Below are 13,216 nucleotides of genomic sequence, written 5' to 3' on the forward strand. Positions count from 1 at the left end.
GCAGCACATCACAGACAGGGCTAAGCAATCTCACAATCAGATCAGATCAAAGCTCTGCAGTCCTGCCACATCCAGTCAAGAATGGTGGTGGGCCATTAAACAAACAGGAGGAGGAGGCTCCATGAATATCCCCATCCTCAATGATGGCAGAGCCCAGCATGAGTTCAAAAGACAAGACTGAAGCATTTGCAACCATTGCCAGAGGTTCCAAATGGATGATCCATATCAGCATCATTTGAGGACCCCACAATCACAGAAGCCAGTCTTCAGCCAATTCGATTTGCTCCATATGGCATCAAGAAATGGCTGAGCACACTGGATACAGCAACGGCTATGGGATCAGACAACATCCAGACTGTCGTGCTGAAGACTTGCGCTCCAGAACTAGCCATGCCTCTAGCCAAGCTGTTCCAGTGCAGCTACAACACTGGCATCTGACAATGTGTAAATCTGCCCAGAAAAAAAGCAGGACAAATCCATTCTGGTAATTGCCACCCCATCAGTCTACCCTCAATCAGCAAAGTGCTATCAAGCAGCACTTACTCACCAATAATCTGCTCACCAATGCCCGGTTTGGGTTCCACCACAACCACTCCAGATCACATTACAGCTTTGGTCCAAACATGGACAAAGAACTCAATTCCAGAGGTGAGGTGTGTGTGACTGTCAAATGCTGCCTTGATGTCAAGGGCAGAGTGTGGCTTTAAGGAGCCCTAGTAAAACTGAAATCAAGGGGAATGAGGAGAACTCTCCACTGCCTGGAGTCATACCTAGCACAAAGGAAGATGGTTGGAGGTCAATCATCTCAGCCCAGGACAATTGCTGGAGTTCCCCACAGCAGTGTCCTAGGCCCAACCATCTTCAGCTGCTTCATCAATGACCTTCCCTCCATCATAAAAAGGTCAGAAGTGGGGCTGTTCATTGATGGCTGCAGTGTTCAATGCCATTCGCAACACCTGAGAAAATGAAGCAGTCCATGCCCAGATGCAGCAAGACCTGGACAACGTTCAGGCTTCGGCTGATGTGTGGTGTGAATGTTACTTGCCACTTAAGTGCCAAGCAATGACTATCTCGAACGAGAGTCAAACCACTGCCCCCTGAAATCCAACAGCATTACCATCACTGAATCCACCAACATCCTGGGGGTCACCATTGGGAAACTTAACTGGGCCAGCCACAAATACTGTGGCAACAAGCACAGGTCAGAGGCTCTATTCTGCAGTGAGGGTCTCACCTCCCAATTCCCCAAAGCCTTTCCACCATCTATAAGGCAAGAGTCATCATCATCATAGGCAGTCCCTCAAAATCAAGGAAGACTTGCTTCCACTTGTGAATTCAGGTGGCTGCACAGTCCAATGCAGGAATTACAGTCTCTGTCGCAGGTGGGGCATACAGTGGTTGAAGGAAAGAATGGGGAGCCTAGTTTACCACACGGTCCTTCCGCTGTCTGTGCTTGATTTCTGCATGCACTCGGCGACAAGACTAGGTGCTCAGCGCCCTCCCGGATGCTCTTCCTCCATTTTGAGCAGTCTTGGGCCAGGGATTCCCAGATGCCGGTGGGGATGTTGCATTATATCAAGGAGGCTTTGAGGGTATCCTTGAAATGTTTCCTCTGTCCACCTGGAGCTCGCTTGCCGTGTATGAGTTCCGAGTAGAGCACTTGCTTAGGGAGTCTCGTGTTGGGCATGCAAACGAAGTGGCCTGTCGAGCTGGTCGAGCACGGTCAGTGCTTTGATGTTGGCCTGAGCGAGAACACGGACATTGCTGCATCTATCCTCCCAGTCAATTTGCAGCGTTGGTGGTGATTGATATCCTACAGCAAGTGTCTCACCTGACTCCCTAAAGCTTTTCAAACATCTACAAGGCACAAGTCAGGAGCGTGATGGAATACTCTCCAGTTGCCTGGATGAGTGCAGCTCCAACAACACTCAAGAAGCTCGACGCCATCCAGGACAAAGCAGCCCACTTGATTGTTTACGGTGGTGGATGGGGTGCCATTTACTCCTTCCACCACCTGCGTACCGTGGCATCCACCAGATGTACTGCGGCAACTCGCCAAAGCTTCTTCGGCAGCACCTTTCAAACCTGGGCCTGGGAACACCACCTCCAAGTTCCCCTTCAAGTTACACACCATCCTGACTTGGAAGTATATCACTGTTCCTTCAGCATTGCTGGGTCAAAATCCTGGAACTCTCCCCAACAGCACTGTGGGTGTACCTTCACCACACAGACTGCAGCAGTTCACCATCTTCTCAAGTGCAATTATGGATAGCCAATAAATGCTGGTATTGCCAGTGACACCCACATCCCATGAATAATTTAGTTCTTTTTTTTTTAATTCAGTGAACAAAAGGGTGGCTAGTGGATATGATTTGCTTATATTTTAAAAATGATTTTGAACCCATCTCCATTTTCTGATTTTTTTTTTTTTTACTATGTCCCAGTTAAGAGCTGCACATTTGAACAATACTGCACTCAAAAATCCCCATCATACAATAAAATACACAGAAAAGTTGAAGTAAGTTAGTCAAATGCCAGACTGGTTGGAACAGCAGCAACACATATTTGAATCAAGGATTCTCTGCACAATGGCCTGACCGCCAGCCTCGTCAGACAGCGGGCTAGATTTGCGACATCACCCAGATTAAAAAAACTGAAGATAAGTGAATATGGAATGCTCTGGAGTACAAAACCACTTACACTGGCAGAGCATTAGCAGGTATTCTCCATTTTGATCAGTTTAAAGTTTAAGTAAAGCAGTCAGAATTTCATAAGCACACAGAGAGGTAAATTTTTGATGAGCTGATTTCCTAAAATTGTTGGTATTTTCCTTGGAATATGAATAAGGCAGTCTGCTGCAGAGCACCAAGTAATGATACAGAATACCAATGAACGGAGAGCTTCATAATTAAACATCTTTAAAATCTTTAATCCGAGTTTAGAAAACAACAATCTCCACATTTAGCAGAGCATGAGCAGTTAAAATCTATAAACATGTGCAGTGGAGCACCAACAGCTGCATCATAAAATGGTAGAACTCATCGTCCATTCTCTACACAATGAGATGCTGAGAAGACAAGTATGTCCTTGCGATCATCCATAGGTAGCCCCTCTGCACTTTGTGAAACTTTTCATAGCTGTGTTTGCAGAGAACTTGGACAAAAAGAACATGTGCCCTATAGAAAGCATACCAGTGAAATGGTATGATCTTTCATCATGCCATGAGAAAAAAATAGGATTTTTATAAGTGCTGGGAACATTCTATATTAAACCATCATTGTTGTGTACTAACCTGTATTCATTGGCAGCAACTTCTTGTAGTTGAACAGCTTAGCAACATACTCTTCATACTCTCCCAGTACATTATTGTAGAAAGCTCGTGAAGTGAGAGTCAATTTATCAGCTTGAGATTTAAGTGCTCCAATAATCTTCGGGTGACAATGGCCCTGATTCACAGCACTGTAAGCACTCAGGAAGTCAAAGTACCGCCTGCCTTCCATATCCCATACATAGATTCCTGAAAAGTTAAGTTTGATAAAAGCTATGACCACCTTTGTTAAATACTTCTACTTTGCTCAAATATTTGAAGTCCACTTTATTTTACTTTCAATACAAAACCTAATTGACTGGCACACCCACAAAGCATCAATGTACATTACACCAAAATCTCCTTCTGTGCTGCAAGATTCTATGACAAGACGAATCCCTCAACTATAGTTTCATATAAATGCAAATTGGTTAAATTTGCAGATGATACCAAGCTAGGAGGGGGAGTGAAATTAAAGGAGGCAGCATAAAAATTACAAAAGCAGCTGAACAAAATGTAAGGGGACAGAAAATTGGCACTCAAAAGTTCAGGCAGACAAGTGTTGCACATAGTAAGGAAAATGGGAGGCGTATTCCACAATGTTGTTAAAATAGCTGGGAATTAAATTAAGAAATCTAGAAGTATTAGACAACACTATGCTCAACATGCCCAAGCAAAGCCAATAAAATATTGAACTATATGTAGCCGAAGCAGTTTGGTACAAGTCAGATGAAGTCATGATAAAACTCTTTAGTGCTCTAGCCAGAACAGTGTCCAGTTCAGGTCGCCAAAGCACAAGGAAGATGTAGAGAAAAAACACTAAGTGGATCACTAGTTTCAGAAGTCTATGAGATGAGGAAAGATTGTAGGAACTTGAGCTTTTCAGCCTTAAAAGAAGAAATCTAATAAGTGATCTTAAAGAAGTATACATATAGTTAACAGTAGGGAAGAGTTAAATCCAAGAAATTACTTTAAATTATATTGCAAGAGTAGGGCAAGGGGACACAAGCTCAAAGTAGAAAAAGAAAAATTCAGACCAATACTAGGAAGTTCTTCACCCAGTGATCAATATATGGAATGGGCTTTTGGGTAGAGCAGAGAAGGCAAAAATCATGATACCATTTAAGATCTAATTGAGAGACTGGAGGCTATTTCTGGATGGACGATGAGCTGAAATGATTTCTCTCATCCAGAGAGATCGTGTGATAAATATCTTGAATCAAAATGGTTTTAGACAAGCTCAAAATAAAATATACAACACTGTATTCTATCATTTCAACCACTTTGAATTTAAAAAAAAGAATAAAATCAATTGTATTTAGCTCAAAAGCACAAGCAATGCTGGAGAGGTATTTGGCTCGTTCTTAGTTTGTGCATTGTTAATTGCTGAACCAGCTATTATATTTAAGATCAAGTATTCAGAACTGCCTACCTTCCCCTCTGGCCAAAGCTACAGGCAGTGGATGATAGTTGTGAGCACCATACTTTTCTTCACGTGCAAAAATCTCTTCTGAAGTGAGTGACTTCTCAGTTTTTACTGACGTTTCTGTGGCAGAGTAAGCCACTGTCTTTAGTCTTCGCTTCAATATCAAAGCACTTGAATTGATGCAACGCGAGAATCGAGACAGCATTTTTAAAATATATGTTCCAATCTTTACTGCAGATAAAGGAACATAGTTAATTATTTGTGTATTAAATGTTATGTTTCAGCTACAGTGCTGAAACATTCAAAATAGTTTTAAACTAACTGAAGGTACAGGTACTATCCATTCAGAAAAAAGAAATCACTCCCAAATTCCCATACAACAGCAATGATAACACGAGCCAACAAATCTTCTGGGATACACCTGAATACTTATCACTGCTTAAACAAAATTGTTGAGATATGGTAAAAATAGAAAATACTGAAACCACCCAGCAATTCAGGCAAAGTCTGAGGAGAGAACAGACAAGTTAACATTTCAGTAAGGACCAGAACTAGAAAGCATTACAGATGAACACCATTTAAAAAAGAAAGGAGTAATTTACAGACTCCATCTCCCATTCTGGAGGTCCGAGGGAGTCCTTGCCTGAACTTCTACACAACCTACATCAATCCACAAGATTAGCCCAAATCAACAACGCCTTCCAAATGTCCGACAGAAGGCAAATTCAAGAGAAAAGAGAGATAGCCTGTACATCCTTTCCTGATTGGTTTAACTTCACATTATTGGCATCATCCTTGTCAATCTTTTTTGCACCCTCTCCAGTGCCTCTATCCTTTTTATAATGGTGGCCAGAACTACACACAGTACTCCGTGTGATCTAACCAAGGTCAATACAATTTAGCATAACTTCTCCACTTTTAATTCTAACCCTCTAGAAATAAACCCTAGCGCTTAAATTTTTTTTTTTTTTAAATGCCTTATTAACCTGCATCACTACTTTTAGTTGTTTGTACTTAGATCCCTTTGCTCCTCTACTCCATTTAGATTCTTATTTTCCAAGTAATATGTGACCTTATTTTTCTTAAAATGTAGGTGTGCCAAAATTAATTTTACCAATTATATGCCCATTCTGCAAGTTTATTAATGCCTTCTTGTAATTTGTGGAGTCATCCTACATCACACCACATCCCCACCCACCCCACTTCCTTCCCCAACTTGGGAGTCATCTGCAAATTTAGAATTGTGTTTTTGATTCCAAAGTCTAAATTGCTAATATAAATTGTGAACAAAGTGGTTCGAGCACTTATCTTTCTGGGACCCCACTTTCCACCTTCTCCACTCTGAATAGCTACCCTTTACCCCTCTACTCTCTGCCTCACAGCCAGCTAGCCATCCATTCCACGACTTGTACTTTTGAAGGGTAGTCACTGCTGCAATGGGCAACATACCAATTGCTTTCTTAATTGCTTGCTGTGTCTGCATGTTAACTTTCAGTGATTTGTCCACAAGGACACCCAGGTCCCTCTGAACACCAACATTTCCCAATCTCTCACTATTTAAAAAATACTGTGCATTTCTATTTTTCCTACCAAATTGGATAACTTACCTGATCCCTGGATTTGGGGTCCCTGGGTGCAAATAGTCCCTGGATTTGGGGTCCCTGGGTGCAAATAGTCCCTGGATTTGGGGCCCCTGGGTGCAAATAGTCCCTGGATTTGGGGCCCCTGGGTGCAAATAGTCTCTACTTCTCGGGTCACTTCCTTAAGTACTCTGGGATGCAGACTATCAAGCCCCAGGAATTTATCAGCCTTCAAGCCCATCAATTTCCCACCTAATAAGGATATCCTTCAGTTCCTCCTTCTCACTAGACCCTCAGTCCCCTAGTACATTTGGAAGGTTATTTGTGTCTTCCTTCGTGAAGACAGAACCGAAGTATTTGTTCAATTGGTCTGCCATTTCTTTCTTCCCCATTATAAATTCACCTGAATCCGACTGCAACGGACCTACGTTTGTCTTCACTAATCTTTTTCTCTTCACATATCTATAGAAGCTTTTGCAGTCAGGTTTTATGTTCCCGGCAAGCTTCTCTTCATACCCTATTTTCCCCCTCTTAATTAAACCCTTTATCCTCCTCTGCTGAATTCAAAATTTCTCCCAGTCTTCAGGTTTGCTGCTTTTTCTGGCCAATTTATATGCATCTTCCTTGGATTTAACACTATCCTTAATTTCCTTTGTCAGCCACAGTTGAGCCACCTCCCCCATTTTATTTTTACTCCAGACAGGGATGTACAATTGCTGAAGTTCATCCATGTGATCTTCAAATGTTTGCCATTGCCTATCCACCATCAACCCTTTAAGTATCATTTGCCAGTCTACTCTAGCCAATTCACACCTGAAACCAAAGTTACCTTTCCTCAAGTTCAGGACCCTAGTTTCTGAATTAACTGTTACTAGTTGTGGCCTCCCCAATACCCTGTAGAGTTGTAGCAGGACTTCTCTGCTTTTATATTCTATCCCCCTTGCAATAAAAGCCAACATTCCATTTGCCTTCCTGATCACTTGCTGTATCTGCAGACTCACTTGTGTTTCATGCACAAGGACCCCCACGTCCCTCTATACTGCAGCACTTTTCAATTTTTCTCAGTTTAAATTATAATTTGCTTGCCAAAGTGGGTAACCTCACATTTTCACACATTATTCTCCATCTGCCAAATTTTTGCCCACTCATTTAGCTTGTCTATAATCGCTTTGCAGATCTTGTGTCCTCCTCACAATTTTCTTTCCAACCCATCTTTGTATCAGCAAACGTGGCTACATTACACTTGCTCCCTTCATCCAAGTCATTAATATAGATTGTAAATAGTTGGGGACAACACCGATCCCTGCAGCACCCCATTAGTCACGGTTTGCCATCAGGAAAATGACCAGTTTATCCTGACACTCTGTTTTCTGTTATTTAGCCAATCCTCTATCCAATATGTTACCCCCAACCCTGTGAACCTTTATCTTGTGCAGTAACCTTTTATGTGGCACCTTATCGAATGCTTCTGGAAAACCAAATACATCACATCCACTGGTCCCCCCCTTACCCACCCTGCTCATTACATCCTCAAAGAACTCCAGCAAATTTGTCAAACTTTTGACAAAAAATTATTGCTGGTTCCTAAAACCATGCTGACTCTGCTTGACCGAGTTATGCTTTTCCAAATGTCCCGCTGCTGCTTCCTTAATAATGGAAGCCAGTATTTTCCCCAACGGGTGTTAGGCTAACTGGTCTATAGTTTCCTGCTTTTTGTCTGCCTCCTTTTTTAAATGGTGTGTTATATTTGCGGTTTTCCAATTCCCCCGAGTCCACCCCAGAATCCAGGGAATTTTGGTAGATTACAACTGTTGTAAGGCTGTCTTGCTCTTTTTGCTTCGTTGCTTTAAACGTCAAATTACGTGCACACACACAGTTGTAGCAAAGGCCGGATCGTGTATTTTATTCAGACATTCATATGAGCCATAAAACACAAGCCAACTCTCTGTTTGCATAGACAGCTCTCCAAGAAGTGACACACCTTTCAAGATTCCAGTGTCACTGGTGCCCATGTGTGTGTGTGACAAAAACCAGTTCCATCTCATACCAAAAAGCTCTTGAACCCTTATTTCTTTGCATAGTACATTTAGACACATATCGCAGGTCCATGCAGCAGAGCAGGACTCCAGTTGTCTTTGCTAATCCTTGCCACTGGACCAAGACCTAGCTCTATCAAGCCGGTATGGTAGCTGGTGTGCAACGGCCACCACGTTAAAAAAAATCCACGCACAGGCATCTTCCACCCTTGAGGATGTAGTTTGGGTTCTTCTTTCAAAACACCTGTGAACTCATCCTTTTTCTGGCATGGAAGCAAGTCATCCTCATTTCTAGGGACCGCCTATGATGATGTCCCCTGGCTCTGCAGTCAGTCTTATGGTCTTGTGGCACCTTACCAAGGGCCTTTTGAAAATCTAGATAAATTACATCCACTTGTCTATTCTCAGTTACCTCTTCAAAAGAATTCATTGAGGTTGGTCAAGCAAGACTTTCCCTTTTGAAATTCCTGCTGACTATTCATTCGTATATTTTTGGTTTCTAGATGTTTTTCCTATTTTCTCCTTTAGTGGGGATTCCATTATTTTTCCTATAAAAAGAATATAAAATTAGCTATGTGCCAGTCCTCTGGCACTCCAGCTTTTTCTAAAATTATTAAGTGTGTGCAATAGTGCCACTGCAATCTCTTCTCTGCCAACCTGTCTCCCTGGTAAATAGTGAAGCAAAGTAATTATTTAATTCTCATCAGAGTCAGAAGGTTGTGGGTTCAAGTCCCACTCCAGGGACTCGAGCACAAAAATCTAGGCTGACACTCGTGCAGTACTAAGGGAGTGCTGTACTGTTGGGAGGAGCTGTTAAACCAAGGTCCTGTCTGTTGTCTCAAGTGTACATAAAAGATCCCATGGCACTTTCGAGGAAGAGCAGGGGAGTTCTCCTCAGTGGCCTGGCCAATATTTATCCCACAATCAACACAGAGATTATCTGGTTATTATCACATTGCTGTTTGTGGGAGCTTACTTGCGGCAGCCAATTTGCACACATTTCCTACATTACAACAGTGACTACACCCCAAAAGTATTTCATTGGCTATAAAGCACTTTGAGACATTTGGTGGTCATGAAAGAACCCTTTATAAATCCAAGTCCTTCTTTCTTTCTCTAGGTTCTTTTAAAATGCACTGATGCAATCCATCCATACATGAGGTTTTATCCTCTGAATTGAATTAGTTTATTTACATTTTATGTTTATTTTAAAATGTGGTTATATAATTTCTAATCTCATCTCCTGATATCATGTTCACCCAATCAGTCTCCCTAGTAAATACTGAAGTAAAGTCATTATTTAATATTTTTGCCATTTCACTATCACTGCCTGTGATTTTATCCCATCCATCTCTTAGTGGCCCTATTCCCATCCCAACTCCTTTTTTTAAATTATAATGTTGTATTTAGTTAGTTGTGTATACAGAGTTAATAGAGTGATACCTGTAAAGCTAAACCTAACTACATTAAGGCTTGCTTCAGTGTCAGTGAAGCTTGGAGCAGACAGTAGTCTGTGGTTAAGGACTTTCATGTATTTTTCCATGATGCAATAGGCACTAAACATTGCTCTACTTGAGAGAGAATTAGATTGTACAGCCAAGTATGAATACTGTTGACGTAAGCACAGATGTACAAATATTTACACACTGATTGTTATATTTTACTAGACAAACTAAAACGGCTATAAAAGATAACCAACAGGAAGGCATTAAAGTATTTGCTGGTTTATACTCGTACCTCTCCCTCCCCCTCCCCCTCCCCCTGATCCTGCGCAGTCTCCCAATTTGCAACACTTTCCTGATGCAAAATAGACCATTTGTGCCTTTCTTACTACTGCAGATTTGCAGCAATTATTAAAACAAGCTCCTAGATATGAAGTTTTAAAATATCACTTGCTGATCACAAGATTCTAACAAATAGTTTATTCAATATAAAGTATCTGTTTTATTTTGTGGTCCATCCTATTGAAAACATTAGACAGTAAAATTCAGATTTGCATGTTAAACTATACTTAATCCTAAACTTTATAATTCCATTTCAAACAACATCCAAAGTGACCTACAAATAGTCAACATTTTGCAACAAATTGTGGGCTATTAGTTCATCAGAATGTCAAGTGTTTTCATTGAAACTTGAACACTCCAGGGCCAAAATTGAAAGGAAAGTTACAATTACTATCCTTTTGTTACTCCAACTCACACGCCCAAAATCATCTAAATTCTGCACTACATGCATACAACTGTTGACTAAAATAAACAGCATCCATATTTTGAAACTAGATTGTATTAAGCGGACGAAGGTCACTGACCCGAATTGTTAACTATATCTCTCTCCACAGACACTGCCTAATCTGCTAAGTATCTCCAGCATTTTTTGTTTTTATTTATATCAAGCTTTCATTACATTGCTTGGGCACAATAATTAAAATCCCCAGCATCACAAACACACTGCATCTAAATAGTATATTTGGGGAGGACAATTGCTTTTGATTACCCTGCTTCATTACACTATGTTTTCGAAGTACATCTAGACAGAACCACCCAATACTTATCAAGCATTGATTGACTTTCACTTTCGTCACAACCCAATCTCAGCAACTAAAGTTTGCTGATTGGCCAGCAAGTTCTGACCCCCTTCAACACCAGTGAAAAAGGACATTACAAAATTACTGTAGGGTGTATGCCAAACTTCAAACATGGTACAAATTGTTTTGCCTATAATGCCAAGATTTAGATTTATTCTGTTTGCCACTGGATACTTATGGCTCCAAGTAATTCAGAACATTTAATCCCACGATTTGTTACTGGCCACCTTCAGTACATGTGTGATAGATAGCATGGCCAGAGAGCAACTTTCCATTCGTTGCAACAAGGGGATAAAAGCTTATAATAGTCAGAGAGCTGCATAGTCTAATTTAAAATAGTATCCTTTCTATTCTGCATTTGGGATTCAATCTACCTCAACTGAGAATGAAGACATCGTCTTAAAAATGGTGTTAGTTAATCTGCACAAAACCACTGCATTCTTGGTAACAAAGTTTTGAAAATACCAAACCAGTTAAAATTAATGAGGGGCTCTTTAAGCCCAATGCGATTACTTTGAGCTTAACCAGTGAAAAATTATCTAGCCATAATCTTAAAATCTCAAATTGTTACGTTAATTAATTCGATCAATCACAACTTGCATTCAAAATATTAGTCGTTAAAAAAAACGAAATAACTCACCACCTTCCTCAAAACCAAACTAAACGAAAACCAGCATTTCAGTGGCCCAGTTAAAAAATGATAAACTTCAGATTGCATTAAACTGAGATCTTGCAGCTAATCCAACAATGTTTCACATGCACCCCAGCATTCCCCAAATTACTAACAGTAGATGGAGCTCAACCAAGTCTGGTGCGTATTTTGTAACAAATATCTTTAGTAGTGGAGCAGTTGGGGGGCAAGTACTGTGCGGACCAATCAACAGCTTCCTGCAAAATTCTTACAACTTGTAACCTGAAACCTACATTTCAGATGCACTTTGGTTTAATATGTTCCAAAATTTGAGTTAAAAATTACATGGGTTTGCGATCTCGCATTCTTAACATTTCTCAAGAGCTGCATGATCTATATCCACCCCAACGTACCCTAAAATAAAACAAAATACATCCAGAACTCACGACTGAATTCCTTAAAACAGATTTAAAATAAACTGCAAATGCAGACTGCGCCATTCTCCGCATCCTAACTTTCCCCAGCTCGTTAACAACTCAAAGCTCCAACACAGGTGCCTGCCGCCCACGTTAACCGGTCTGCGCGTTTCCTCTCCTGATTTTATTTCGATGTACACTGACATGTCAACCGGCCCCCGGCGTGGGTGGGACTTCCCTCCCAATGTTCCCACTCGTGTAGAGAGCGGCGGCCACTCGCTGAACACACGGGAAGTGTTGAATAAGCAGATTCCTGCGGCTCACGCCTGAGGTGGAGAGACAGGCAGCACAGGCCCAGCCGACTCACAATTGCCACGGGCCAACCAGGATTTCCAGGCGAGTTGCAATAAACCCGGCCGGTGAGGTTCGACTCGAGGTGGAACCCGACCAAAAGCACGGGTATCGGGTCCGGTCCCATCCGATCTAGTCTAGTTCGTGTCGTGTCGTGTTGTGTTGTGCTGTGCTACTCTCACCTTCACCCGCTGCCACCTCTGCTCCTTCCGATCTCAACGGAACTGGACCGCGCACGCTCACGGCGATCGTTTAAATAGCCGCGTGTCGGGTCCACGTGACGGGCGCGGGCCGCCTCTCCGCGCGCGCCGCCGATTGAAGTTAAGGAGCTATGTCACCAACTGCTTCAGCGTCAAGTAGCAAGGGAATGATCGCACCAACTGTTGCAACAGATACCTGGCTGACCTCCCCATGTTCATCCAAAACTCTGGTGCCCGTGTCCTAACTCGCACAGAAACAAAAAAGATAGCCGCCCCCACAAATCGTCTCTAAAATTTAAAACAGCTTGTGACATTTTAGGTAAGCTGGTCAATGTTTGCAGGTACGCCGAGGAGATCCAGCTGCATCCCGCCACCACCACCATCTCTCTGGACCCGCTCCACTGTCTATGATTTGTCACACTGCTTCACCCACATCCAGAAATTTCCTCCAGCTAAATAGTGAGAAGACCGAAGCCATTGTTTTTGGTCCCCACAGCAAACTGAGGTTAAACCAGGGCTGTTCGCATCCTTGGTGTCATATCTGACCCCGAGATGAGCTTCCGACCACATATCCACGCCATCACCAAAAACACCTATTTCCACCTCCGGAACATCACCTGGCTCCACCCCTGCCTCAGCTCATCTGTTGAAACACTCTTCCATACCTTTGGCACCGCTAGACTTG

The 13,216-nt window shown here is 42.0% G+C and overlaps 1 protein-coding gene across 4 annotated transcripts in view; it reads right to left on the bottom strand.

Annotated features, from left to right (window-relative positions):
• Positions 1-12,598, bottom strand: part of oat (ornithine aminotransferase) — a 43,283-nt gene extending 30,685 nt beyond the window's left edge. Inside the window, exons 1-3 of one of the 4 annotated variants that reach the window (XM_070876719.1) lie at positions 12,514-12,598; positions 4,740-4,964; positions 3,293-3,517 (exon numbers count right to left, since the gene is read on the bottom strand). In XM_070876719.1, the coding sequence (XP_070732820.1) occupies positions 3,293-3,517; positions 4,740-4,938 (424 nt within the window). In that variant the 5' untranslated portion in view covers positions 4,939-4,964; positions 12,514-12,598. Of the gene's footprint in view, positions 1-3,292; positions 3,518-4,739; positions 4,965-8,761; positions 8,887-12,347; positions 12,488-12,513 lie in introns of those variants that run through there. The other 3 variants (XM_070876722.1, XM_070876720.1, XM_070876721.1) reach the window with 3 other exon arrangements.
• Between the last annotated feature and the right edge of the window lie 618 nt (positions 12,599-13,216).

The sequence above is a fragment of the Pristiophorus japonicus genome, chromosome 3, assembly GCF_044704955.1.
Source record: "Pristiophorus japonicus isolate sPriJap1 chromosome 3, sPriJap1.hap1, whole genome shotgun sequence".
NCBI lineage: Eukaryota > Metazoa > Chordata > Chondrichthyes > Pristiophoridae > Pristiophorus > Pristiophorus japonicus.